Below are 23,096 nucleotides of genomic sequence, written 5' to 3'. Positions count from 1 at the left end.
ACTACAGGAGAAATGGAGAAAATTATAATTGCATTAAAATGCAATTCACAGTCTTTTTTTTGTTAAAGTGTGCAGTTACTTTGTCTTGAAGAGGGTGGAATGTAGGTTTTAGGTTATGTAATAAAAGCAACAGAAATGCATTTTAGAAGCCTTTTTTTTCTTTCTAGAAATGAATAACTTTATATCAACTAATAAATAAAATGAGTGCAACTATTGTGGTGTCAATGAGTACTTTTCTTATTGTGTTTAAGCAACCCAGTCCCAATCGGAGAGAGGACAGGCCTGTCAGCTTCTACCAACTTGGATCAAACCAACTTCAGCCTAATGTAGCATCCTTGGCAAGAGATGCAGCAAACATTGCTAAGGATAAGCAAAGAGGATTTATGCCAAGCATCTTACAGAATGAAACATACGGAGCAATACTCAGTGGCAGTCCACCTCCCATTCAGCCTGCAGTGCCTGTTACGAGTAGTGCACCTCCTCTACCTCCAAGGAATATTGGCAAAGGTACTCACACCAAACAATATCATTGTAGGTTAGAAGAATGAGATCATAACATTTTTTTATTACTATAACGTTTTTAGGTTTTCTTTGACAGTTATTTCGCACAGGTAAGTAGTGGAACAGCTTATTGATGACTTCATTTTATATGCTTGAAGTGAGTCTGCACAACCTGCTCAGAGTTTGATTTTCAGTGTACCTGCAAGAAAATACACAAGAGTGTTTGGAAAAGCGATGTCCAGGTAACCTCAGTAGAGCTAAACAATGTAGTAAATGGAAGGCTGCAGTCAGTTTATTTCAGCAATGTTTTTTTTGTTGTTATATTCTGTCTTTTCATACTTCTGTGTCTTGAAGATGTCATTGTCAGAGTTCAATTTCAGTAGCATTTGACTGCTGTGGAAAATTAAGACCTGGGAGAATAGAGAGTGTACACAGAACATGAGAGATTTTAACCTTGCAAAGTCTTCTCTTAATAAATATATACTTCATGGTTGTCAAAATAAAAGTATAAGTCTCATGATGTGGAGAACTGGATGATTTTAAGGAACTGGTACCTGACTGAAAATGTAACTGCCAAGTACTAGTTATACCCTGAACAGCAGAACAATGTAAATCTAATGTCTTATCCTGGTTCAGATGGGTTGTGTGCTTGCAAAATCTACCATTAAAGCTGATGCTGTGAACTTCATTCTTATCTTCATATATAATCTGTTTGGATCATGTTAAAGAAGCGTAAAGAAATCTCTGTGGGTCCTCTTTGTACAGTACATGTTCAGTGTGTTTCATTGTTTTAATACTGTTGCTAATGCAGCAGCTTTCATGGATGTTAAATTTATATCAAGAATAATTCAAGAAAACACATGTGAACACACAGTTTTCTGTGACACTGTAATTCAGACTCCGTAAGAGGAGAGAAAAGTGGGGAATGTTCTAGGCACATGTGGGTGGCTTCTGCCTTTGGGAGCACCGTGCAGAGGTCAGAATGCAAGACTCCATACACCAGTGATTGTGTCTGAGAGGGCAAATTGAATGTCTGTGTAATGTGAAAAGTCAGTTATTGGTTTCACAGGAATGGCTGCAGCATGAAAGTTGGGTTAAAATACGTTCTTTTGTCAGCAGAAAAGCTGAGGACAGTTGAACAGCATGGTATTGGATTATTTAAAAAAGGTAGCATGAGATGGGGGAAAGTTTAGCAGCATATAATCTTAACCAAGGTGGGAATCCTTTCATCTAACGTTTCTGCATGAAGTCTAAGCTTAGTATCTAGACAACTCCTTTTTATTTGATGGAAAGGAACGCTTCCCTCACCAAACAGGAAAATTCACCCAAATCTGTTTAACTGTTAGTTGTTCTAAGTCTAAATTAGTAATACAGTTGTAATAGTAATACTTTAAAAGACTGTTTTACCCTTTGGTATTATTTTAATCAAGGCCAACCATACTATTTTACCCCCTGTTCACCCTTGACTAAACGACACTTTTCAAACAGTGTCATTTTAATTTCATTCCCAACCCCAGACTTCTTGGCACCAGGGTAGTGCAACTCACGCCAAGAAAGCATGCTGCCTGGCTTGGATTATTAGCTCATATTCTTTATTTTAGCAATGTATTAGCCTGTTACGTTGTATTTTTAGTTAAAAGCTGTAATAGTGTCATCGATCCTAGCTGCTTCTTGATTGCTGATGTTGTTGAAGTTATGTTTGTGGTGTATTATTACTCCTTTATCCTCTTAGCTTTAGGCTGTTCTCCAAGTGTTCTAAGTCTTTTATGCTTTTCCCTGCAACCTAATATTTATTCATACCTTACTCTGTTTCATCTTTTCTTAATATGATGCTCATGTGCTGAGTAGGGAGAAGTGGCATGGTATGTGCAAAACACTGGCTTTATGAAGAAAACCTGTAGTGTGTTTTTATGAAATGGGGAGGCAGCTGTTCAGTCTAAGAATGGAGTCATTTAGGAGACCCCGAGGAAATCGTACTTTGTAACTGTTTCATGACCAGTCGTTATAACTTCTTATTTGGGTGAAATTCAGAACTACATTTTTATGTCAACCCGAAGTCAAAACTGATGTTTCACTTTGAGTCAGCAATGTCTGCTAACGCTCACGCGAGAGTGAGGTCCTTCTCTTGCAGTACCTGAGAAGATAACAGCTGATCAGTCAGGGATTAAAGAAGGTAACAAGGCTTGCCTTCTGTCTTCTTGTTGAGAAATTTCTGCCTTTTCAAGTGTTAATGTATTTTAAAGTCATGACTGGAGACGAATTTTACTTGGGTGACATGTTAGTAAGATGTCACCCAGGCATTTGTATGTAATTTTTTGCACCAGGCTGTATTTGCCCTGGCATTCCAGCAGGATGGCAGTGGTTCCTGTTGCTGAATATAGCAGCCTAGCTGCACCATTTTTAAAAGCACGGGTGTGAATATTAACACTTTGTGCTTAGGGTAAGCAATAATAATAATACAGTATTTTCCTCTCTTTTTAGTTCAGCCTTCAGTTCTTGGCAGTGGTATTCAGACAATTTCTTCATCTAATGCAATGTGGAAGACAAATTCTTTAGGAGTGGAAAGTATAAGCAGGCAGAGGTCTTCATCAGATCCACCAGCTATTCATCCCCCTGTGCCGCCATTGCGTGTAACATCTACAAGTATGTTTCCACTTTCCCCTGTTTTCCCTTCTGCTGTATCTAATCATAGTTGGCTTATTTTTCCATTTCCACAACTCATACTTCCTCTTTTGGTGACTGTAGCTTTGGCCTATCGTTCCCATCCAGTAACTTTGTATGAACTGTCTTCTCTGATGTTCCAGTGAGGACTGCCTGGTGTAGCGCAGGGTCAACAGAAAACACTGTTGATGACTAGAGTTAAAGAGCTCTTCAGTGCTGCATTTCTCACTAGTTGTTGAGATGCCTTTTTACATGTAGGCCTGAGGCTATGTCTCCACTTTGTGCTTGACTCTTGCAGACTGTGGGAGTGCAAAGAGATGTTTCAATGCCAGCTGCTGTTGTGGTGGTTTCAAGAATTCAGTAGAAATTTTAATTAATGGCTAAACCTAATGTGAAGTTAGTTAGATGTTAATCATAACAGGATTTTAAGAAAAGACATTCCTCTAAACACAGTTTCTCAGATATTATTCCCTCAGTTACTTTTCCGTAAAACACAAAATGAAGTCTGTGATTGAGCAAATACTAGCATTTTATTAGATATATTCTGATTTACTATTTTCAAGAATATGATTGACGTTGGTAGGAATTCTTTGCTGGTACTTTAATGCTTTAAGGAACTGAAGTCCTTGTGAGCTCGCTGACCTTGACTAGGTGAAACAAAAGGTAACCTCTTTCCAAAGAGGTTCTCCTTCCAATGGAAGGATTGCTTTCTGTTTGTTACTGGTTGCATGTAGTAAAGCATTTTTCTTGGATGGAGGAAAATCCTAAACCAGGAAAATCTGTGGATGAGAACCCAAAACCGAAGTGGTAAATACAAATTTAATTCCATTTCACTCTCTTAACTTTCCTCCATAGATGTGCTTTCTCCAGCACCACCGCCTCCCGTGGCAAAGACAGCCAGCATTATAGAAGCTTTGAACCAGCAGTCTAAACAGCAACCAGCTCCTCCACAAACCAAGCCAACCCCACCACCACTGCCCCCACAACCTCCTAGTAGAATCTCTCAAAGAAAGCCTATTCCTGGGTAACTCTTGTCATTTTAGTATTTAATATACTTCATAATTATGATTCACTTGCGTTTTGTGGTGTACAACATGCAAGTCGTCTGTAAAGCATGCCTGCTTTTGCCAACGATGGGTTGTAGAGTAGGTGAATGAACACAGGACAGACACTAAGGGAGCACCTTACAAGGATTCCCACAGTAAAAGCAAGACAGCCTAGTAATTTCAGATTGTATGACTTGCAGAATACCTACAGAATGCTTAGCCATGGTGGAAATAAGAAGCTACAAAGAATAATCCATTTTTAATTCTTACCTAATAAAGAAAGAGAATGAGATCTGATGTCCGATTGTGCCATTTATTGTTCACGTGCTTTGCATAGGTTCAATTCCATTCAATATTTTCATTCATGGCAGGAATAGAGAGAGCTGGAACAGAAAATACTATATTTAAATTTGCAGGAAACAAAACTAGGAGGGACGTGTACTGGGAACCAAGATTATATCCCAAGCAACCTTGCAAAACTGGAGTAGTAGTCAAGGGAGACGTGGGGTGTCATCCAGTAAGCAACACATAGTACTTAAGATCAACTGCAAAACTGAAGGATGTAAGCGGAAGTCCTTAAGAGAAGGATCTGCAAGGACATAGTGAGTCATAAATAGAAGTAAATCTGAGAACTCATGCTGTGCTGGAAGAGTCAAGGAGAAATAGTACTGTTTGATTTTAGCCTGCAAACTATATGAATTAACCCTTCCAGTTAACTGAACATCAGTAATGCCTCAGCTCGACTGCTGTTGTTCAGTTTGAGTATTGCAGGGACATAAAGACACAAAATAGGCAGAAGTCATGGGAGATCAATAGGGTATTGAGAAGTCTAGAAAATATGATCTGTGAGAAAACTTTGGAAGAAAGAAGTTTCTCTTATATTTTTTTAAAATAGAAATTGTAGTATAGATACCTGTCTTCAAATATGTACAAAGTGTTGGATTATGACCTCCTTTTCTACATGCCATCATGGCTCTAATGAAGACGACTTCTGTTTAAATTGTGATAAGAGTAATTTGGAGAAATCTTTCTGAAAGTAAGCACAGGGAAAGATAGTAGTAACATGGCTGGGAAGTTTTTGGATTCTCTGACATTAATAATTTGGCAGAGTTCAGCCAGCCTATACAAACTTAGATAGTTATAAGATACAAGGACATGTATGTGTTTATGTGAGGTAAATAATATATGTGGTTGATCCTTTGTGAATGAAAGAGGTAAACAACCTTTGTCCTCACTTTCTAGTCCTTTGATTGCAGATACCATACTAAATAAAAGGGAGAAGCAACTTGCTGAAGCTTGCTATAATTTACAGGTTAATATGGATACATAATTTTAATAAAGAATTTTAAAATAGCAGTGAAAGGAACTTCAGAACTTAGGAAAAGAAAATCTGCTCTACACAAATTGCAGTAATTGAACCTACATTACTCTTCTGCCTTACACTTTTAAATTAAGTACAACTTACAATTGGTGTAAACAAAAATATGGAAGCAAAGTAGTATTTTTAAAAGCAAAATAGCTGTCACTGGCATATACTGACAACATGACAAGACTTCTATAATTTGGAAAATATTGTTGCTGTTCAAGCTCTTGTTTTTTCTTAAACGGATGAATGTCTAACTTTCTGCACAGGACTGAGAAGCCATCTGGCATAACTAACAAAGGGCAGTCCAGAGGACTTGGGTCTGTACAACAAACTGGTAATTGAGCTTTAGAGATCTATTTTTTTGTAATTAAGCTGTCGTTATAACAGCCTAAGGAAGAGTGGAGTGGTTTTAATTTATTTACCTTACTTAAATACAGTCAGTACCAGCATTCTTGTTGTTTCTGTTCTTGATTGTGTAGGCCCTGATGCCTCAAGCTGTTCTGTGTGAACAGAGTTATGGGCCAATTAATGTAAATAATGGAGCCATGTAATTGGAGTCACAAAACGGTTGCAGTTGTGAAGGAGCTCTGGGGATCATCTGGTCCAGCCCCCCTGCTCAAGCAGGGCCCCCAGAGCCAGCTGCCCAGGGCCATGTCCAGATGGACTCTGAGTAACTCCAAGGATGGAGACTCCACAGCCTCCCTTGGACTCCTGTGCCAGGGCTGGGTCACCCTCAGTAACAAAGTGTTTCCTGGTGTTCAAGCGGCACCTCCTGGGTTTGTTGGTGCCTGTGGCCTCTGGTCCTGCTTCCCCGCTTAGTGGCCACTGTGGTACATGGGCTTGTTCAACCCCAGGGGCAGGACTTTGCTCCAGATTTTCCTTGTGTCTCTGGGATGGGATTGGCTGGTCTGGCTAGTAAAGGCTGAGGCAAAGAAGACATTCAGTACCTCAGCGTTTTCCTTGTCCTGTGTAACCAGATCCCTGTCTCAATGGGCCCACATTTCCCTAATTTTCCTTTTGTTACCAATGTATTTACAGAAGCCCTTCTTACTGCCTTTGACATCCCTTGCCAGATTCAATTCCAGCTGGGCTTTAGCTTTCCTAACCTCACCTAAACCCCACTCAAACAAAGGATGCATTATGAAAACTTTAGTTTACTGTCTGGTTTGTATGTATTGTAAACAAGGTGACAGATACACATTTCAGAATAGGAAAATGTGTTTGTAGTTTGAAAATCCAAAGCTCAAATCGTGTCACTTTTAATTAAATTGCAAATTGATATTTCTCTTTTCCTGATAATGCAGAGAGTTCATTATTCACCCTGCTCTTTTCCTTGTTCAAAGTAACTATCACTTTGGGGCATGACAATAATGTCATCTCAATAAAATGTCCAAAGTAAAGTTTGTGTGGATTCTCTGGTGGTTGTAGTGGGATTTCTCCTACCCAGTTTCCCCTTCCACTGTATATATTATGTTCATTGGTTCTTACTGTGATTCTCTTTTATTTCCCCTTGACATACCCAGGGGAATTTGCTCATGACTGTCTGCTATCTGTGTGAGAAGGCTCCTGTGCAGGATACAGCATCTTGATAATGACAGCCTTTACTAGGAAAGAAGGGTTCTAAAAGCACACAGTCTGTAGTGAATGAGTGGGGAAATGGGATATTTGGTTCTGCTCTTATCTGTTTTATAGGGGTTTTTTTCTCTTTTAGCATATCTGGAGTATTAAAAGTCTTAGGTAATTGTGTTTGGGAAAAGGGGTAAGGAAAAGGTTAGATAAACTGTTCAGTTATTTAGAAAGAGCCGTTAACAAACGAAATACTCATGGGATATAAAATTATCTGTATCCTTTAAAGAATAAATTATTTGGTTTCAATATGTATCATCATTCTTGCTTTTTTTAAAGCATGCCTAAAAGTTTACTTGTTTTACTTACCTTAGCAGCAGGAGAGTCGTCTTCTGTATGTGAAATTCCAGTAACACAAACCAGTTCTGCAGCAAATACTTTGGCACAAATCCAGCCACCAGCACCAATGCCAAGGAAATCACAAATCGTAAGTAGACAATCTGGGTTTTGATTGCATTAAGTCTTTTGCACTCGATCAAACATGGTATTGATGTAATAGTGTATCCTGTTAGGGAGAAAGTGTGAGAAACATGAAAAATACAAAGCCTGTGCCCTGTGTTAAATATGTGCATGGCTCGTACTAAATACGTTGCTTTTCTTGCATTTCCTATATGATAGTATGTGATTTTAAATTAAAAACAAAGACAAAACCAACCAAACAAAAAAGAAACAACCCAATCATGAACAAAAAATAGAAAACAAAAAAAACCCAACCACAAAAAAACACACAACAAAACCCAAAGAAAAACCAAAGAAAAGCGAAGATTCTTTGCTTGTGTCCAAATCTGACCCACACAATCCACAGAATGTATGGTTTGGCTTATTCATAGAACCATAGAATCACAGAATGGTTTGGGTTGGAAGGGACCTTTAAGACCATCTAGTTCCAACCCCCCTGCCATGGGCAGGGACACCTTCCACTAGACCAGGTTGCTCAAAGCCTCATCCAGCCTGGCCTTGAACACTTCCAGGGATGGGGCATCCACAGCTTCTCTGGGCAACCTGTTCCAGTGCCTCACCACCCTCTCTGGGAAGAACTTCTTCCTGATATCTGATCTAAACCTCCCCACTTTCAATTTAAACCCGTTACCCCTTGTCCTGTCACTACAGGCTCTTGTAAAAAGTCTGTTGTAGGTAGATAAGCTGGATCAATGAGTCACTTGTAGAGGAGTTTGGTGAGTCACATGTAAATGATATGTAACTTCATTTTTGAACCTCAGTGAAGTAAGTAATAAGGGAGCTTTTGTGATTAATAATGGAATTAAATATGCTCATCGTTGTTAACATTGGTAGGTCAAATGGCTTCAGACAAGACTAGTAAGAGTCCAGTTCAAAAGAAAAGACACCAGTTCCTTGTGCAGTTGATTCTCTTCATCATGCCTTCACTGGGTGACAGGAGGGAAGTCTCTTGGTACATAGACAGAAACCACATCTGACTTGAGATATCCCCAGCCAGAAGGTGATTGAAGGGTGAAGGGGAAGGCAGGAAGTGTCAGGCTGGAGATATCATGTATTCCTCTTCTCCACCCTCCGCCAGCCTCACAGTGACTGTTAGAAAAGAGTCGATTTAGATGAACTCTTGATCCAGTTGTGTGGCCTTTTTGTACTCTGTTATTTCTGTCTAGGACCATGAATGATCACACATTAGTGTCAATACCTGTATTCTTATACTGGTGTATTTCCAGTTGTCAGCTGAGCCGTTATGGGTAGTTTGGCTGGGTCTTTGGTCCTTGCTCCAATTTTTCTGTTGCTCCGTTGTGTGATGGACAGGAAACGTCCATATGCTTGACCATGAGAGTATTTATCCATAGTAAACAAATCACACTGTAGAGAGTCCATACTTTCTGAGGTGCTCTGTGTGACTAGGTGTGGGCTGTTTCATGCTTTATATTCTGTGTCAGAGTGTGGTTCAGTAGGTAAATAATAAACTAAGAGGTAGGAGACATGCTGTTCCTGGCTCTGTGATTGTCTCCTTAATGGGCTGTAACAGAGACTTGCCGCCTTCAGCCCTCTGTCTCTCTCCCTTCATCCATTTTTCCTTAGCCATGTCTGCTGGAATAGTAACTCTCCAGGACAGACTCCAGTGTGCCTGTGTGCATAGCCTCGCATCTTTTTCTGGAGCTCTTAGAACTCCTGTTGGCTGTTTCTCATCTGATAATGCTGAAGAGCTGGGAGTATAAAATCTGATTTCTTGCCTCCCCCGCTCTTGTTTAACCAAGTTATTGTCTGTCTTGAAAATAACTTTCATGTTTGCACTGGTTTTAGTCAGGACAAAGTTGATTTTCTTCACAGTAGCTGGTATGAGGCTATGTTTTGGATTTACCCTGAGGAATACTGACAGAAGAGTATTGATAAGGTGTTTTTAGTTGGTGCTAAGGAGTGTTAGTACCAATTCAAGGTCTTTTCCAGCTTCTGATACTGCGCATGTGTTCCCAGCTTTCTTGCTGCGGGCAGTGTGGGAGGACACACAGTTCAGGCAGCTAACCAAAACTGACCAAGTATTTTAATCCCATAGCACGTCATGCTCAGTGTAAGAGCCAGGATGATCCTGGGGGGGCGTAGCTCGCTCATTTGCTCATTCGTTTGTTAGCCCGTTTGTTCGGGTTGTTCATTAGTTAGTTGGTGGGTCGGTTGGCTTTCCCAGTCACTCTCTTGCTCCTGGGGCTTGCTCAGACTCTGCTGCGATCGCTCTCGGGCTGCGTCTCTCGGGCTGTCTGGCTCTGACTCTCACTACTTGTGACCTGGCTGGGTATTGGGTGGTGGGTGGTGAGCAGTTGTAGCATATGTTTTATTTCTATAGTTTCGATTACATATCAGTAGTAGTATTGTTAGTATTATTAGTATTGTTAATCTTATTAGTATTTTTATCAATTTATATTCAATTATTAAATAGTTCTTACCTCAATCCATGAGCTTCCTTGTCTTTTCCTCTGATTCTTCTCCTCCGCTGGAGGTAGGGGGGGAGGTGAGCGAGTGGCTGTGCGGTAGGTACTTAATTGCTAGCTGAGGTTAAACCACAACAGTGTTTTAAGCCACAATAAAATTAAATGGCATGAATAGTGTGAAGGGGACTATCTGTTCCTTTTGCTTACATGCACCAAGGGAATTGCCAGTTTTACTTTGTGAAGCTGTTGGACCCTGATCACAGTTTCTGTTTTGTGTTCTGAGATTGAGGTGTGAGCACTGGCAACATCCTTTCAACGTATCCGTTGGTCCTGAAACGGCTCCTTACCTGGCTTTCTGGATACATTAAAAGTCGTAGTAGTTCCTCTGTCTTGTTCTCCCATTTTTCATCTCATAGGCCAGATTGCTTTGGTTATGAGTGAATGGGCTACCTGGGCTAGTTTCTAGGAAGTCAGTGTCCCCACTGTTTAATATGAATTGTACGTGATATGAAGAACAAATCTGACTCTCCAGATGTCTCTAGGGCTTCAGTAGGGTGAATTTTGTGACACTGAGAAAATCAGCGGGATGATTTTCTTTTGTCATAGGACAGACAAGTAAGGGAAACCTGGCTCGGGGAGCGTGTGCTAGTTAAGGTGCTTTAGCTAAAGCACTCTAGCTGCAGCATCTTAGCTGAGATTTAGTCAAGGCCCCCTCAGCTAAAGAGCTTTAGCTAGATCAGCCTAGCTAAGTACTTTGGCTAAATCGCTCCATTTAGCCTTATACTCCAGCCTTTTTAGCTAAGTCTTTACCCTGCCAGAGAATCCAGAGGCCAGCCCAGATTTAGGAGATGATTGCAGTAGTGCTCCTTGAGTAAAGAAAAAAGAGGTCTGGTTGTACATGCACGTGTAGCCAGTGGCTTATCTCCTGCACAGTGCATTTGCCCAGTAGCCTGTTTTTCAGATGGAAATTCCTGATGCATCTTTTTTGTTTGTTTGTTTGTCTGTTTTTTCAGTGTATATTTTACTTTTTTGAAACTGTATTGTAGATATGTGGGAAACTTTCCTGGAAGATTTCTGTCTTCTGGGAATGGGACCTATTTGAACTTCCTTGCCTTCTAAAGAACAAGAAATACCTGTAATTACTGTGCTTTGAATTTAGTAATTATGTCCCTGTCGTACTGATGTGAAGCTTTTCCCTCTTGACCTAGAAGGTGGTTGTGGTTCAAACTGTGACTTGGCTGGGATGGCGCATCTGGCAGAACCGCTGTGATGCGGTGCAGGGCTGCCAGCTCACGGGGGTGTGCCCCACAGATAGACCCTGTGGCTATGCCTACCCTGGGCAGGCCAGGTCTTTTATACCAGCATGCAAACGGGTGCTTACAGAGGAGCGTAGCAGTCGTGCTACCTCCCTCCTTCCCCGTCCACATCCCCCTTCCTTTGCGCGGCGCTCAGCTCTAACACAGTGCACATTAGGAGGCTGTGGGGCAGTACTGTCCCCAGCAGAGCATTTTGCAGACTGGGAAGGGAGTTTCTTCTTCCTGTACAAGCTTCCCACTCCGTGGCTGACCTAACTAGAGACCAGTCCCTGGGGGACTGCAGGATGGTGATGAGACCTTCCTTTCCTTGTCCCATCTGGAGCCTCTGTCCTAAACACCCACTGCATTAACAGACATCTCTTGACCCAAATGGCACTTGTCTGCTCTGGCAGCTTCAGGTAAAAAGGAGAGAGCTGGTTATGGCTGGGCAGACTGGGGAAAAGGATGAATTCGTGGTGGAAAGTTTATGCTCTGCCTTCAGTTCCTGTGCCTCTCCACTCCATGCATGGAAACACTATGTAGGTAGCATTATTGTTGGTCTGCAACACAGACCGAGGAGGCTGAAAACAATTGCAGCAGCAGGCCGGGTTGCACAGGGAGAGGGGTGAGATTAGGGTGGTGGATGCTGTGGTACCAGAGCAAACCCAATTCTGGCATCACTTCAAATAGTTCACAACTAGGGTTGGAGTCCCACTGCAGTATTGGAATACTGCGACTCCTTACTCAACTTCTCTATTGGAAGTGTTGACAAACCACCCCTGTGGCTTGCAGTCCTGAAAGCACTGCAGAGAGGCCGAGGACATCTCGGAGGGTTTGCACGCTGCTGAAATGGGTTTAGCAAAGGAGGAAGGGGCGTATTGGCAGGTGGCTCAGGCCTCTTTCTGACAAAGCGGCTGCTGTTACGCTTGCTGTGTAGCCCTTGATCTTGATCACTCCATCTTCTGAATAAATCATACTCCTGCAATGATGTCGAGCTCTGAGGACAGGCTTGGATGAGCCGAAATGGAAGATGGCTAAGGGAAAAACTGACCCACGTTGGTGGCACAGTGCTGCTGAAACGCTTTGCATGCTGCCAAGTTCAGCCTGGAGCATGAGCACCCAGCATAAAAAAATGTAGCTGAACTCTAACCTATGAAAATTAACAGTTGGATGCAGTTCTGAAGCTTTCTTTAGATCAAGTCCCAAGTTGATTCTGTCTCTTCCATGCTGTATTATTAACATTTGCTTATTTTTATATTTCAGTCAAAAACTAAACCCAAGAGAGTAAAAGCAATTTACAACTGTGTCGCAGATAACCCAGATGAGCTAACTTTTTCAGAGGGAGATATTATTGTAGTCGATGGTGAAGAAGATCAAGAGTGGTGGGTGAGTGTTTTGCATTTTCCATCAACTTATTTGAAAGAAAGAAATGAAATGTAGAGGTTGACACTGGCGTCAGAAGATCCCTTGTTTGGTTTCCAGAAAACAAGAAAAGTTTCATCTCATGGAAACCTGAATACAGAAATTTCTTTTGTTCAAAAATAAAACTTCAGGTTGATTTTTTTTTTAAATCTGAATGAGAAAAGCCAGAAACCTATCTGATTAGTAGGGTTCACAATAGAACCTGTTTGATTAAGAAAATTCTTTGTGGGGGGGTTCAATAGTTTTAGAATTTGCTACTATTTCATATCACAGAATCACAGAATGGTTTGGGTTGGAAGGAACCTTAAAGATCATCTAGTTCCAACCCCCCTGCCATGGGCAGGGACACCTTCCACTAGACCAGGTTGCTCAAAGCCTCATCCAGCCTGGCCTTGAACACTTCCAGGGATGGGGCATCCACAGCTTCTCTGGGCAAGCATCTTCCTTGAAGATGCTGTGTGGTAGGCCTCAGAAGACAGCCTTGTATTGTCTTAATTCTTCAGCTGACTGAGGCTGAGAAACAAGTCTGCTCGTGAGCTGGGAAACCATCTCGGCTATTTACACTCCAGAGCCTCATCAGCTAAAGCAAAGCCTTGGGAAATTGTTGTGCATGAAAACACTTGCTCTGTTAGCTAGCGAAGACTGGAACTTCAGTCTAAATTAACAATAATGCTGTATAAACACAAACAGAGTCATGCAAAACCCAGAACTGTTGAAGCTTGATCTGTCCTTTTAGTTTTCAGCAATTGCTAGGAGGAGGAAGCAGAAGCAACTTAACAGGGACAGAGAAGGGGCAGCCAGGCATTGCAGAATGCACTGAAAACACAGCAGTGGTACTGCATGAAAAGGTGTTACTTCTGGATAAAACAGAATTTGAGAAAGCAGATCTGTAGCCGAATAACAAGTGCACCTTGTAGGACTGAATTTTCTGATCATGTTTCCCATTTGCAAAAGAAAAAGACCACGGCTGCACAGAGAAGCTCTAGGGAGGGGCTTGTACGACAGGCAGGAGGGTCACTGCTGTTCATTTTGAGTACTGAAACGCCTTTTGGAGAGTAACTTGAAAAATACCTGGACTTTTTCAGATTGGTCATATTGATGGAGACCCCAGTCGGAAAGGAGCATTCCCTGTCTCATTTGTGCACTTTATTGTTGACTAAATTGCTACTGATAAGTGGAGACATTTCTCATTTCCAGCGGTCACAGAAATAAGTTTCGCTCTATTTCATTTCACCTGCCTATCAGCAGACACCTTGCCAGAGCACTGCCCGAGTCCTAGGTACTGTAGCTTACTTTTTTATTGCCATCGTTCTGATTTGGGGACTTCTAAAACTTTTTTCTATGTGAAAACGTCTCATGAGCAGTTTACACTTTTTTAAAAAAAAAACCAACTCTTCCTGTATTTGTCAAGGTGAATTGAAAAGCTTTAACAATCAAAATCCATACGAGTGTGCGAGCATCGTTATGAATATTCTTTTCAATCAGTTCGCTGTAATTTTGATCTCCTCTGTGTAACGTGGCAATGCCACTGTTGAGTGTCGCCTCCCCAGTCAGAGCTGTCGCGTGCACGGTGAGAGGGCAGTGAACTTGTTCCGTTCTCGATTCCGTTTGAAGTGTTGGAACCCAAACCTGCAAGCTGCTGCGTGGTTCTAAATGGGACTCGTTCAGCATCTTCCCATACTGGCTGTCGTCCGGGATGTCAACCGTGGCAAAATTTTAATGGTGTGTCTTTGGCCAGGTAAAAGTGAGAAGTATTTCAGTTTACCACAGGAGAAATCTCTTTCTTTTGGAACAGATGTAGATATTTGCTTCAAGTTCCCTGAAATCCGTGTTAGTCGTTGAACTTTCTAGTTCTAATTTTGTGAGCTTGAGACTGTTTCATTTTTCTACGCTGCACGTGTATAGAACCTGTTTTTTGAATGTTCTTTATGTATGTTCCATCCGTTTTGGTCATTGAACGTGACTACTGCTGGTTAACTAAACTATGGCAATATTAACGAGTTACTCCGTTAACTCAAGGACATGAAAACTGCACTTCCTGAAACGTACTTAACGATGATGATGGATTGCAGGGCGTTTCCTACACTTGTCTCGTTACAGCGTTTCGACTTTGCTTTTCGGTTCTTAAATCACCCGGCGGTGTGTTGGCACAGGGCAGATACCTGGTGGTGGGTAGCGACCCTCGGGCGGGAAGGCATCACCGCGCCGCGCTGTGTCCTGGTTGACACGAGTTCCGTGCCACCGCCTTGCGAACAGGGGTGGTTTGCTCGCTCACTCCGTGGTCGGAGAGTATACCCACACACATGGTAGCTACACTGTTGTTAAATTTGTTTTACTAACTTGTGGGCAGAGGCTAGGCCGTGGATGGCTCCCAGTTGGTTGATGGAATACAAAACACCGACACAGATCTGAAGTCATTTTGATGTTTGTATATTGTGAAATCGCACCCGTTTTTGCTTATGCTACAGGAAACGACTGATGGCATAGGGTAAGAAAAATCAATGTCTAGGTCACATTGGCTTTGATCACGTCTCGTGAATATTGTATCTCTAGATTTATCAAGAGAACTTTGAATTTCTGACAAACGGTGTTTAAATTGGCCGTTGGACGGAATGGAAAACAGGCCACCACCGCGGATGCTTATTGGGAGAAGGATCCAGTTGCGTCGGCGCTGGAAGAGCAACGCTGACCCTACCTGGTATCACCTTTCCTACGTGGTACAGTTGGCTGACAGCCTCCCAAGCCTGTGGGCGCAGCCAAGAACACGCCTGACCTTCACGTTCTACATGCTGTTGCTGCAGTGTGAAAGGGGAACAAACTGGAATGTCTCAAGATATTTTTGTTGCAAGTCGAAGCAGATTAGTCCGCATTTTCCACCTTCCCAGCGCAACGCCAGGGTAATAGCTTAGCACTACAGTTTGATCCGCTCACCGGTGTGTTCCGTCTGCAACACGATTTTGTACGTTTCTATCCCTGATAGAGTCTAGAGAGTAAATGGGCATATTATTTTGCACAGATCTCCTATGTACAGTATTTTTAACACAGAATCTTATAGTGTATGTAACAACCCGTGAAGTTAAACGAGGATGCAAATTTTCCTTGAGTTCTGCTAGAAGGGGAATTACACTTCAGATCGTCACCGCTCGTTCAGCGGTCACTCAGAAACCAGGAAGCTTGTGGAGGACAACTCAGTAGCGCTGCCAGTGCAGACAGATAAAATCCTGAGGACCAATAAAGAGCAGCTAAGCAAAATTTATCCCTCGATTTTCCACGTTTCTCAAAGTTTGCTCCTCTGGCAGAGGAAAAAAAATTCTAGAGCCTGTAGATATCTATTTATAATATAAAATTAAGAATTTTAAAGTCCAAACTTTTGGCCTATTTCATACAACTTTTCAAATCTGATTCAAATGGTGATTCCAAAAGCCTGTTAGCAGGCAGACTATTAGGTTGCTGTGTTAACTGTTTAAAAAGGAGCAAGTGACACTTCAAATGCAGCTTAGAGTGCTATGAGATGTATAATATTCAATTCAGTCGGTTTTTATTTTGTTTAGTTGCAGAGCAACTGTATATATTGTATAACCTAAAATCAACTCTTATTTTCCATGTCCTGGATGCAGTGATTTATAATTAGAGCATGATTAATAAATTTTACTCTTGTTAACCAGTCGAATGTCTGGAAAAATAAACCTACTTTTAAAATCACTGGCTACTTCCGTTACTCCTCCTTGCTTGGGCATCGCGGTGCGGTGTGTCAAGTGGGCAATCCAGAGAAGAGGCGCTCGAGCACGAACACGTACGCCGTGTGGGTTTTTAGCCGAGCACGGGAAGTCCGTAGGCGGCGCGCCCAAGGTTAAACCGGAGGCGTAAAGCACAAAACGACGACCTGTTACCACCCTCCTCGCGTCGCTGCCAATACCTACGTTAAGCAGAACCGAGGTCCACATCAACCACCTCTTTTCCAGACAGAGAGACAGAATCAAGTGTCAGTTTTCTTTTACTTTTCTACAATATTGACATTAATATACAAAACACGATTTAGGAGGGGGGAAAACTCATGTTAAATATAAAATTCTGTATTGTCCTGGAAACAGAAGATGGAATAATTTCTTCAAGTCACGCTTGGGGAATGACGAAGTACCACGTGCAAGGTCGCACGGCTCTTCTCGCACAGCGAGTCTTTCGGAGGTCGGTGCGCAGGTCCAGGCAGTCTGTGCCATCCCGAAGGAGCCCCGTTTCCTCCTCGCACAAGGGCCTCTTGTGCAACAGCCCCATGCTGCTGGAGAGTATCAGGACTTCTCCGACATCAAAACTGAATCAAAGGCCGTAGATAACACTTTGCAAATAGCTTGTGCTTGTTCCTAAAAAAAACCCAAACACACAGATTGCTGAAGAACCTCCCAATGTCTCAAAACTCATTTAAAGCAGAAATTTATCATTCTTTTGGCGGAAACACGCGAAATGGAGTAGCACGAGTGCGGTTCAGTTTGCTTTCTGCGGTCTGCAGTGACATGTGGGAAGCTGTTTTAAATGAGCTGGTTTGAAACAAGCCGGAGTGGTTAGCTTTCATCACAGCATGGCACCAGCGGTCAGAAAGTCAGCTCACGTCTTCCCCCAGTGCTGCCGAGCGGCTGGTATCGCAGTATCTTGACAACCAATTCTCCTGCTCTTAAGAGGAGATCGCTCTCCCGGCTTACAGATGTGACTGCGTGCTCTGTGACCAGAACTGCTACTCAGTCCCTCCCTGCTCCTTCCCATCTTAGGAGGTTTTTGTCTTTAAATACAGAGGATTGTCCTTAATTAGCACTGTCGGCTGCAAGGAGCTTTTGCAGGCCAATTGTCGTGGGCAATTTTAGGAGTGTAGGTATTTTTCCCTTGAAGCTGATCAAATGTAGGGCTTTTCTCCCCTCCTCAGCCAGGGCACGTTCACACTCTCAGGAGGTGAACACAGCCCCTTCTGCCAAAAAGGCTTCACAAGGGCCTTGGGTTTTAGAATCACCCTTTACAATCAAAATACTGATACCTCAATTAAATACCGTAAACATAAACTCTTACCAAACTATTGCACTGATATACCCAGAGGCTGCATTCTTCAGAGGCTGCATCTGTTGTCTTCAAAGCCAGTAAACTTTTTCCTGCTCCCAGACCATCATCATAGCAGACCATCCGTACAATTAAATAGAGAGCATGCCTATGTAACACATCCTGAAACCATGTGGCAAATAAGAGTTACTGCAACACTGCATCAGCGATTTCAGTTTTCCCCATGTTTTGATTCTCTCTTACAAAAGAATACTTCAGATTTATTTACAGGTGAAAAGTATTCCTTGGTAAAATGAAGATTTTTTAAATTTTTTAATGGAGAGTTTAGTGAAGATTTTAAAAAATAAATGGTGGTTTAACGCAATTTTTGATTTCATTTTGGCTTCTGTTTCAGAACCGCGTTCGTATTTGGGCTGCGTTCCTGGCCAGGCTGCAAAAGCACACGTCGTTTCCCACCTATCCTCACTGAGCTCTGAGCAGGAAGGGTGGCCCGCTCTCTACCTCTGGCACAGAGGTAACGACAACCAACTTCTTCCTGTCACAGTATTTTTCCCCCTGTCTCAGTTCTGGGAAGGGTAGAGAGCAGAAACCATTCCCAGAAGAGGGTGGGGATAAGGTTAGTTGCTTTGGGGGGGAGGGGTAGCCATGTGGATGTGGCACGGGCACCAATTCTTGCAGGGATCGACTCGGGGAGACTTCTGCTCTCCACCACGGCCGCAGGGTTTCACCGTAGTCCCAACGGTTCTGACCTCGGCCATCCCCAAGAGGGGTTGGTTGATGTGTCCAGCACAAGGCCTCTGCACACCTGGCCTACACGAAGCCCTTTGGCTCAGCTGCCCTACCCAACCAGTCACACTCATCTGGCTGATGCCCCTCGAGGCAACTCTTCCTCTGTCTTCACGGCCTCAAACGCCTTGTCCCTGGCAGCAGCGGAAGGGCCTAAAGAAACACCCACTTCGACAGAGAAGCTGTAAAAGCGGACAGTGGGCTCGGTGCCTGCCACGAAACCCCGGAGGGAAAGCCCCCTACCAGAGCTCCTGCCTGAAAAACGCCTCCATCCCCGGCATTCACTCGGCAATCGCTCGCAATCAATCCGCACCATCACCGACTGTCACATGCTGCTGGAGGCAGCAGGAGCCGACGTGGGACGTGCTGTGTCTACCCCCCCGTCTCCGTATGAAGGATGCTGAGATCTGCCTCCACATTAGTGTAACTTTTTAGAGTTACTTGTTTGGAACTCGCTACAGCGCTGCTGCGCGTGGGGATTCTCACCCACAGAGCGGGGACAGAGTCCTCTAAAGCACGCGGGTCCCTGGCAACTCCTCCCCTCCTGCCACTGTTTGAGCATGAGGGGATTCTGCAGTGGAGAGAGGAGGTGGCGGATGGGCAAACTGGGCTACAGGCGTATGTACATACATACAACATACAAGTACACGCCAGCGGAACGTGAAGAAGGCCAAAGCTGCCATGTAACTTCAATAAACGCTTCGCCTTTGGTTTCAAGCAGCTGCACCCACCAACAACGGAAACCTGTCAGTGAATTCCCTATCTGTGCATATTTCAGTCACTAATGAAATAATTTCTCAAACATTGGCTGAAATCCACGAGGAAGAAATTTGTATTCTTCTGTCTTTCTGGAATCTGAAGTAAACAGCTGCCTATTCACCTGCAAACAAATCACAGAACTCTCCCCCCAGTGTCTGAATTCTGTGTGTGAATGCAGAGAAAACCTTTCCATCTTGGAACTCTGTGAGAGAGTTAGGTGGACAAGCACACTACGGAACAAATTAAATGCCAACAGTGACACGGATGCAAAAAGCCAGAATTTGGGAAAGAACGCAGTGCAATAAAACGCCAGTGCAAGCTTAATCGCAGAGGGCTTTATCAGCTTGTGCATGCTTCCAGCTTGAAGCCAGGAGAATGATGGATAAAGAAGTCTTAACATCACCTATCTGATCTTTATCCAAGTACAAAGGAACTTAAATAACAGCGTAACCTATGTTCTTAATGAGAATTAGGAATTTAGGAGGACAGCAAAAACAGAGCCCAGAAGAACTCAAGGTTTGAGTAACGACTGCCACACGTCCTCCCAGGCGTGAGAAACGAGTGGTTAAAGGGAGTGAAGGCAATGTTTTGGCTCTCTTCAGAGCATTCAGCTATTGAGCAACGCTGCTCACCCTCCTCATACTCGAGGCTTTTATGAACAGGCACTGCTGGGTGGTTGGTGGGTCACGACTTCACAAGGCCAAGTATTTATGGTATCTGGGGCCCTGAGGGCAACCAGAAGGAAACCGCATGGCTACGCTACAAAGCTACACAAGGGCAGCCGGAGGGCCCTGGGGAGGAGACCGGATTTTTGTTTTTAGCAAAAAAAGCTACTTGAAGCGCGCTAAAGGAAAATAAAATCCATGTGGGAAACGAGGCAAACAAAAAAATAGGCTTGGTCAATGAAGGGGAATCATGAGGCTTTAATGCTGGAATGAGCTCGCAATCTTGGATTAGGAGTGCAAGGCTGGAACTTTAAAGAGGAAGCCAACTCGGGTATTCTTGAAAAAAACATCCTTTGTTTTTCCTCTCCATGGTAACAGCAACAGGAATTGCATTACTAACTCGGGCTGGGGAACCTACGGCCTTGGCCACCACACTCAGGCTACTTCTCCACGTGAGAGGATGGCAAGACAGCCACAGAGAAAGGAAGACGTGCCCAAAGAGCATAAAGGCTGGTGCTCTAGCTCAAAAGGAATGGATTCTTGTCATAAATCCAACCAATCTAACCAGGAATATACACACAGCCCTGAGGAGATAGGACATGAAGCAGTGCTGCTGCGCGATCCTGTCTGTCTGTCTTTTGCCTAAAGCCAGAGGTGACGTTTTGGTCACAAAGAACATCTGTCTCCCAGAGAAATGAATGAAAGCACTTTTCAACTCGCACCAACGAGCCAGTTTGTTGTGAATCACTTACATACTGATCGGATGTTGAAACTTTAATGCCGTATTTGGACACTCCCATAATAAACTCCTCTTCACCTGGAACAAAAGGTAACTTTCCATCTTGCTTTGGAGGGAAACAAACAAGAGCCTTTAGTGCAGACAGAAGAACATGCACAATGACGACAGATAACAGAGGAGGTGTTTATGCCTACTTCAGTCTACGGGGTCAGCAGCGTCACGAACCCTGCTCCTGTCTTGCTGTGTGGAGCTTCACTGCCACTCCTGCACTCTTTAACTTCATGTCAATACATTTGGGGGAGGTTCAGACTGGACATTAGGGAGCATTCTTTACTGCTAGGGTGGTCAATGCCCTTAAACACATGCTCTGACTTGGTCAGCCCAGAGGTGGTCAGGCAATTGGACTAGATGATCACAGAATCACAGAATGGTTTGGGTTGAAAGGGACCTTAAAGATCATCCAGTTCCACCCCCCCTGCCATGGGCAGGGACGCCTTCCACTAGACCAGGTTGCTCAAAGCCTCATCCAGCCTGGCCTTGAACACTTCCAGGGATGGGGCATCCACAGCTTCTCTGGGCAACCTGTTCCTGTGCCTCACCACCCTCTCCGGGAAGAACTTCTTCCTGATATCTAATCTAAACCTCCCCACTTTCAATTTAAACCCATTCCCCCTTGTCCTGTCACTACAGGCCCTTGTAAAAAGTCTCCCCCACCTTCCTTGTAGCCCCTTCAGGTACTGGAAGGCTGCAATAAGGTCTCCCCGGAGCCTTCTCTTCTCCAGGCTGAACAAGCCCAACTCTCTCAGCCTGTCCCCGTAGCAGAGGGGCTCCAGCCAGATCGCTGTAGGTCCCTTCCAGCTGAAATACTCTATCCTGTTCTATACTAAATATTACATGATTCCAGAAAGGAATTTATCACCTCAGGGGAGTCTGACCCTGTGGTCAGATCAGATGGGCTGAAAAGCAATGCACGCCCTTTTCATGCTGCACTGACCCTGGGTGAGCCCTGTTCCGCACTGGCAACACTTTTATTTGGCTGTAAAAATAGGTTTTGCATATATCCAAATACCTGAAATGTCAAGTTGCTGTAAGATAAACAGACATTTCGTGCTTTTAATGACACAAACTATCAGCTACCTAATGAGAACCAGTTACAGCTTTTAGTACAAAAATAACTACAAGCGACAAGAGTTAGGCAAGAAGCAACCTGGTCTAGTGGAAGGGGTCCCTGCCCATGGCAGGGGGGTTGGAACTAGATGGGCTTTAAGGTCCCTTCCAACCCAAACAATTCTGTGATTCTGTGGTTCTAAGGATGACACAGGTCATCCTTCGGGTTCTTTGGTCACAGGGTCATAAGTGACTGTAAGCAGAAATGTGACCGTTTGCCTCTATGGGAAAACTTCTGTGGTGCTGAGGAAATCTGGAGGTACTCTTCCCCAGATACTAATCCTAACAGTGCTGAAGGCAACGTAAACACTGTCACTTGGGATACTTGTTCAGCGACGACTCATAAGAAGGGCCTTCGCGCTGAGCCTCCTTCAGGACAGCTTTTTGGGTGCACCTTCTCTGGTTACACAACAGGATGGATCTGAGTGTCTGAGATTCATAGCTTTACGTTTTTTGAAGTAAGCTACTTGATTCCATTCGGTCTAAGATTTACAAAGGGAGGTGTCAGAGCACATAATATGAAAGAGGTACACCTCAGCTTAGGATGCTGTGACGCTGTTGGTATTGTCTTTCGTAACCCACTTACCTGTGCAACATCGATGTAATTTATCAAGTCCAGTGGCCCTTCGAGATTTTTGCTCTCATTGTATTTCAGTTTTTCAATGGCACCAACATATTTAACTCTGAATTCTGCACACGTATCAGAATTACTATTGCTTTGCCCTGCAACACAATAAAAGAAAGCAATCCTGAAGAACTCCAGAACAGTAATTGGTGTTAATAGGGCTAACTTACTAAATACTGTCATTTTTGCAGGCTTCCACCAAACAAGTAACCCCACCACGGTATATTAACTCTTCTCTTTAATGCACCAGCCTAGGTTGATTCAGAACAGCCCTTGGTAAAGGCAACAGTGGGGTCCATGATACAGCACTGTTTATACTCCTTCAGATTCGGAGTTAACCTTAAATCAGAAAACACAGAAAAGCTGGTCATACTTTTCTATATGTATGTCTTTTTTAAACGAACTGTTTGGGCCAACAGTGGTGTGCTGTCATCTGGTGAGCAAGAAAAAGTAAAATCAAACCTTATTTTCATTAGTTCAGTGCAAATGTAAACTTATATTTATATATAAATA

At 43.3% G+C, this 23,096-nt stretch overlaps 2 protein-coding genes across 4 annotated transcripts in view; one reads left to right on the top strand and one right to left on the bottom strand.

The window, feature by feature from the left end:
* The window catches only part of ASAP2 (ArfGAP with SH3 domain, ankyrin repeat and PH domain 2), a gene marked incomplete at its 5' end in the record, with an annotated part of 44,126 nt that extends 29,950 nt beyond the window's left edge, over window positions 1-14,176 (top strand). Inside the window, 7 exons of the mRNA XM_010153108.1 lie at window positions 252-507; window positions 2,983-3,144; window positions 4,018-4,186; window positions 5,841-5,908; window positions 7,515-7,627; window positions 12,644-12,766; window positions 13,888-14,176. Of these exons, the coding sequence (XP_010151410.1) occupies window positions 252-507; window positions 2,983-3,144; window positions 4,018-4,186; window positions 5,841-5,908; window positions 7,515-7,627; window positions 12,644-12,766; window positions 13,888-13,962 (966 nt within the window). The remainder of the gene's footprint in view (window positions 1-251; window positions 508-2,982; window positions 3,145-4,017; window positions 4,187-5,840; window positions 5,909-7,514; window positions 7,628-12,643; window positions 12,767-13,887) is intronic.
* A 2,598-nt stretch (window positions 14,177-16,774) lies between these two features.
* Window positions 16,775-22,684, bottom strand: ITGB1BP1 (integrin beta 1 binding protein 1). 3 transcript variants are annotated; one of them, XM_010153107.1, is made up of 4 exons: window positions 22,545-22,684; window positions 20,805-20,869; window positions 17,855-18,004; window positions 16,775-17,160 (listed from the first exon to the last, which is right to left on the bottom strand). In XM_010153107.1, exons 2-4 carry the CDS (start codon window positions 20,850-20,852, stop codon window positions 17,089-17,091), a joined length of 270 nt encoding a protein of 89 aa, XP_010151409.1. In that variant the 5' UTR covers window positions 20,853-20,869; window positions 22,545-22,684; the 3' UTR covers window positions 16,775-17,088. The 3 variants fall into 3 exon arrangements, with proteins under 3 accessions (XP_010151409.1, XP_010151408.1, XP_010151407.1); XM_010153106.1 differs by having other exon boundaries at window positions 20,805-20,921; window positions 22,545-22,678; XM_010153105.1 differs by having other exon boundaries at window positions 20,805-20,897; window positions 22,545-22,678.
* Window positions 22,685-23,096: the final 412 nt, after the last annotated feature.

Source organism: Eurypyga helias, unplaced genomic scaffold (genome assembly GCF_000690775.1).
Source record: "Eurypyga helias isolate BGI_N326 unplaced genomic scaffold, ASM69077v1 scaffold12076, whole genome shotgun sequence".
Taxonomy (NCBI): Eukaryota; Metazoa; Chordata; class Aves; order Eurypygiformes; family Eurypygidae; genus Eurypyga; species Eurypyga helias.
Note: the sequence above shows the minus strand (reverse complement) of the source record. Positions and strands in the feature narration are given on the sequence as shown.

Bases quoted from the DNA above. Each gene is read 5' to 3' on its own strand.
- ITGB1BP1 (XM_010153107.1), bottom strand. From the start codon at position 20,852: ATGGGAGTGTCCAAATACGGCATTAAAGTTTCAACATCCGATCAGTAT. The intron at 18,005-20,804 runs GTAAGTGATTCA...ACATGGTTTCAG, and splicing joins TTTCAACATCCGATCAGTAT to GATGTGTTACATAGGCATGC. The intron at 17,161-17,854 runs GTAAGAGTTTAT...GGTTTTTTTTAG, and splicing joins TATATCAGTGCAATAGTTTG to GAACAAGCACAAGCTATTTG.